The following is a 5423-nucleotide window of genomic DNA, read 5'->3' as shown; positions in this document are numbered from 1 at the left end:
GGCAATAAGTGTACCACTGCACTCCAGCCTGGGTGACAGAGTGAGTCTCTGACTCAAAAAAAAAAAAAAAAAAAAGATTAAACAGAAAATAAAGTTTCATGTCAATTAAGGGTTACACAATTACTGGTTTAATTAATTTGCATTTATAAATCTATGGAAAGCCTTTGTTAACTAAGTAAATGTTCAGCTTTTCCATCACCAGGAATAGAAATCAGTCACAAAGTCACCAGGGTTTCCTGGATTCCAATCCCTGGTCAATAGTGCCAGATCTACAGAAGCAAAACTAATTTTTTTTCTTTCACAGAGTAGTTTTAAGATTCCAAATGCTTGAATCCTTAAAATGTAATTCAGGGACTTTAAATGAAGGAATACAGTGCTGCTCAGAAGCACCTAAGTAAAAGGGAAAAAAGCAGACAAAGCATACTGATTTATTTTTCTACCTTTATTTATAAAGAACACAACTCCTCTTGACACAGACAAGAACACTCACATGTTCCAAGGAGGAACCCATTAAAAACAACAAAGGACAGAACTGGGAGTACAGCAGGGCCATATCAAACATCAGTCTGTGTACCCCAGACTCAGGGATCCCTGGGAACACGTTCTCAGGTATGACATCTCACCTCAAAGACAGGAAAAGAGACCTTGGCCTGGAGGGGCCACCCACCCAGAGGCTGAAAGCACCACACTCAATCTTCAGCGTCATCAAACTGTCCCGTTTCAAAAACCATCTTGGAATAATGGGGTATCAGTGGAGGAGGATGGTGCCAACTGGGGTCATAGATCATGTCTCCTTGTGCGGCACAGCACACCCAGGGTCTGATCTCTTGAGAAATGCTCTCCTGGATATCGTCAGCATCTGCAGGCAGTTTTGAAATTCAGGTTAAGGGAAGGAAGGTAAAAACAGCCAACAAAATGTATCTAGGGGACCAATACTTGCACTTATTTTGTTTAAAAACTCACACAGTCCTGCTTTCCTGAAGAACTACAAACATGCTCATCCTGAACAACCTGCAGCTTCTCAGATAAGGGTTCTTAGCAGCGAAGGGGAAGGTAACTGGATAAAACAGCACTTATCTGCAGCTGCTCAATTCATAGCAGACTTTTGGAGTGGCTGGGTACAGTGGCTCAAGCCTGTAATTCTAGCACTTTGAGAGGCAAGGCAGGATCATTTGAGGCCAGGAGTTTGAGACCAGCCTGGGCTACGTAGCAAGTCCCCATCTCTATTTATTTATTTTATTTATTTTTTTTTTTTATTTTTTGAGAGGCTAACACTGTTTCAATATTAAAGCAAAGAAATACATTATGGATCCAAATGCAAAATTTGGCGTTTTTGTTTTCACTATAGAAGAGAAGCTGTTAAAGAGACTGCAGACCCATAACAGTTATCAGGTTAAGTTCATAGGTGCAGACCCCTTTTCCAAACTGTCTGCCTCCAGGTATAGAATGGAAGGAGGGCCTGAGAAGACCTGGTCTAGGACCCTAGAAACGCCACACCTACCGTATGGATTCCCTTGGTCTGCTTTCAACTCCAAGTCCCAGTCCTCATGAAAAAGATCGCCAGTCTGTTCCTTGGATGGACAGTCTGTCCCTTCTGACAGCTCCCAGGTATTCACCTCTCCATCAGAATCCTCATCATCCACAGTAAAACCTTCCTCTCCAGCATGGACGTCCTCGCCATTGGTGGGACTGTCGGTAGGGATGCTCTGTGCTCCACTGGCTAAGACGTCAGCAAAAGAAAGATGGTCTTAAAACACGGGATCAACTAGAAAGGGTCTGCTCATGTGCTAGGGAAATGTTCGACAAACTAACAGGGCAGCAAAACAAGGAGACAGAGCTCTGCAGCCACTTGAGCACCGTGTAAAATGTTGTTCTGCTTATGATTTTAGAAGAAGGATTGATCATTTATTCTGAATAAGATGTTTTGTCTACACTGGGTGCAGTGGCTTACGCCTTTAACCCCAGCACTCTGGGAGGCTGAGGAGATAGGACTGCCTGAGCCCGAGGGTTCAAGACCAGCCTGGGTAACATGCGAGACCTCATCACTACAATGAATCAAAAAATTAGCTGGATGTGGTTGTGCATGTGGTAGTTCCAGCTACTTGGAAGGCTGAGGCAGAAGGATCGCCTGAGCCCAGCAGGTGGAGGCTGCGGTGGCCATGAGCGTGCCACTGCACTCCAGCCTGGGTGACGGAGTGGGACTCCGACTCAAAAAAAAAAAAAGAGGTCTTTTGTCTCACACAAGGCCACTAATTGCCAGGTCCTGTGATTTACATAGAGAGTCAGGAACAGTTTACACTTTCAGGGAGTTTATATGTCATTGAGGCAAAGGGCCTCTGGCAAATGACATGCTTTCACAATTCTAGCTTGAATTGAACTTTTGCTCTTCTCTTCCTCCTTTCAGCCTCAAAAAGCATGTCCAGAGGTGAGCACAGGGACAAGGGGGAGCAATGGGTGCCACAGGTAGAAGAGCAGAGCCCTTCTAGTCACAACAGACAGCCACCATGTGTCTCCTGACACGAGGGAGGACTGGGAGGTACATTTTCAAAAGGTCAAAAAGTCTCACAATACAGGAGTGGTGTCTCACGTCTGTAATTCCAGCACTTCAAGAGACTGAGACAAGAGGATTGCTTGAGCCCAGGAGTTCAAGATCAGCCTGGGCAACACAGTGAGACCTTGTCTCTACCAAAAAAATCAAAAAAAGTACCCAGGTATGGTGGTGCATACCTGTAGTCCCAGCTACTTGGGAGGCTGAGGTAGAAGGATCACCTGAGCCTAGGAGGTTGAGGCTGCAGTGAGTTGTGATCGTGCCACTGCAGCCTGGGCAACAGAATGAGACCCCAACTCAAAAAAAAAAAAAAAAGGGTCTCACAACAGTGGAAGAAAGTCCGGGCAAGAATAATGGACCTTGAGAGCAGAGTGCTGTGGTGATGCCAGGTCAGAGAGGGGAGAGGAATGAGCCTAAGAACAGTCACGCTGTTAATACTATAACAATAACAACAGCTATAAGCAATAAAGTAATAGCTCAGGGCACAGGGCCTGCAGCCAGATTATCTGGGTTAATTCCCAGTCTGCCAACTACTAAATATGTGACTGTGCTAAAAGTTATTTAACTAGTTCCCTCAATAACATAAACACAGAATTACCATATGATCTAGGAATCCCACTCCTAAAAATATATACAAAAGAACTGAAAACAGGCGTTCAAACAAAACAAGGATGCTCACAGCAGCACTATTCACAATCACCAAAAGGTAGCCACAACCCCCACTGTCCATCAGGGAATGAATGGATGGATGAATGGATAAATAAAATGTGGTATATTCATATGATGGAATTATTCAGCCATGAAAAGGAACGAAGCACTGATACACACTACAACATGGAGGAACCCTAGAAATGCTAAAAGAAAGAAGCCAGACACAAGAGGCTGCACTGTGTGATTCCATTTATGGGCAGTTCGCATTTGCAGATCCAGAATAGATAAATCCACAGAGACAGAAAGCAAACTAGTGGTTGCCAGGGGCTCAGAGAAGAGGGAATGGAGAGTGACTATTCAGTGGTTACAGGGTTTCCTCCAGGGGTGATGAAAGTGTTCTGGAACTAGACAGTGGTGATGGTTGCACAACATTATCACTGTGTTAAATGCCACTGAACTGTATGCTTTAAAATGGCTAAATGGTACATTTATGTGTCTTTTAACACAATTTTAAAAAAATTTTACCTAACTATTTTGTGCTTCAGTTTCCTCATCTGTAAAATGGAGAGGAAAAGGAAAAAAAAGAAAGAAAGAAAGAAACACTTAGAACTGTGCCTGGCACACAGTAAGTCCTCAATAAGCATTCGTTGCTGTGAATATACCTATCGTGTGCTTGATCTAGTCCAGCACTCTCCAATAGAACTTTCTGCAATGAAGGAAATTTTCTATATTTTGTGCTGTCCAACAGCAAAGTGCTAGCCACATGTGGCTACTGAGCACAGGAAAAAAGGAACTGAATTTCTTATTACTCTTATTCTTTTACTTTATTATAATTAACTTCAATCGAAAGAGCTTCAGTGGCTATTGTACCAGACAGTACGGTTCTGAGTCCTCTTACCCAAACTTCAGAACAACCCTATGGGGGAGGTACTTGTCCCATTTTAAAGATGAGGAAAGGCTAAGTGACTTATTTAAGGCCACAAAACTTGAGCCCAGAACACTCTGACTCAGAGATGAAACTGAAAACAACTCTGCCTGGCCCCAAAGCCTATATAGTCCCCCATCATCCACAGCTTGGCTATCCATTGTTTCGGTTACTTGTGGTACAGTACAGTAAGAAAGGGAGACCACATTCACATAACTTTTTTTTTTTGAGACAGGGTTTCACTCTGTCATCCACGCTGGAGCGTAGTGGCACGATTACGACTCAAGTGATCCTCCTGCCTCAGCCTCCCAAGTAACTGTGACTACTGTCTAAGGCCACCACACCCAGCTAATTTTTCTATTTCTTATAGAGACAAGGTCTTGCTTTGTTGCCTAGGCTGGTCTCGAACTCCTGGACTCAAGCAATCCTCCCACCTCAGTCTCCCAAAGTACTGGGATTACAGGCATGAGCCACCACACCTGGCGTCACATAACTTTTAGTACAGTACAGTATATTGTTATAATTGTTCTGTTTTATTTGTATTATTGTGAATCTCTGACTGCGCCTTAAAAACTAAACATTATCGTAGGTATGTATTTATAGGAAAAAATAGATAATACTGGTACTGAGCTTCCAGGCATCCACTGGGGTCTTGAACATATTCCCCAGGGATATGAGAGGACTGCTGTGTTCTTTTCGCTGCTCCAAGATGTTTCTCTCAGTGGAAGGGATGGGTTTAGACACAAGAAAGCTCAGGACAACCCTTAAGGAAGCTCCAGCAGGGCTTCCAAAGGAGGGCACTGAGGAAACACCGGGCAGAGAAGGCAACTTGGCAGCAAGAGAACAGGCTGGAAAGAGAAGGCAAACAAGACCTAGGGACTGTCCCTCTCATCACTTCATCACATCCAACCCAATCTCTGCCCTCTACTTGCCTCGTCGATCCATGGCCTTCTTAGTCTCTGTCTCCTGACCAGGGTGGTCAGCTGTGGCAAAGCCAGCCTGCAGAAAGAAGAAACAATGACCAAGGACTTGGGTACCAGGGATATGCCCAGGATTGACTCTGACCTCTCAGCTCTGCCCACCCGTCCATACTCCCCTCAATGACATAGGGCTGAGCCGCGGAGTCATTTTCAGTTTTGCCAACAAGTGCAGAGCCAGCCTCATCACTGGACCCCCTCTGCAGAGGTCAGAGTCCCAGGACCTCTCACTCAGAGACCCCTACACCAGCTGGGGCAGCACCCCTTCAACAAGTGGTATAGAGCGCTCCTCTAAGCCAACTTGCATCGTTTCTACCTCATG

At 44.7% G+C, this 5423-nt stretch overlaps 1 protein-coding gene across 1 annotated transcript; it reads right to left on the bottom strand.

Annotated features, from left to right (window-relative positions):
- Window positions 1-424: 424 nt before the first annotated feature.
- Window positions 425-5121, bottom strand: LOC103249911 (coordinator of PRMT5 and differentiation stimulator). The gene is made up of 3 exons (XM_021707766.1): window positions 5057-5121; window positions 1502-1720; window positions 425-859 (listed from the first exon to the last, which is right to left on the bottom strand). The coding sequence occupies exons 1-3, from the start codon at window positions 5067-5069 to the stop codon at window positions 690-692; spliced, it is 402 nt and encodes a 133-aa protein (XP_021563441.1). The 5' UTR covers window positions 5070-5121; the 3' UTR covers window positions 425-689.
- Window positions 5122-5423: the final 302 nt, after the last annotated feature.

This window comes from Carlito syrichta, unplaced genomic scaffold (genome assembly GCF_000164805.1).
Source record: "Carlito syrichta isolate Samal-C Ts95f unplaced genomic scaffold, Tarsius_syrichta-2.0.1 Scaffold124069, whole genome shotgun sequence".
NCBI lineage: Eukaryota > Metazoa > Chordata > Mammalia > Primates > Tarsiidae > Carlito > Carlito syrichta.
Note: the sequence above shows the minus strand (reverse complement) of the source record. Positions and strands in the feature narration are given on the sequence as shown.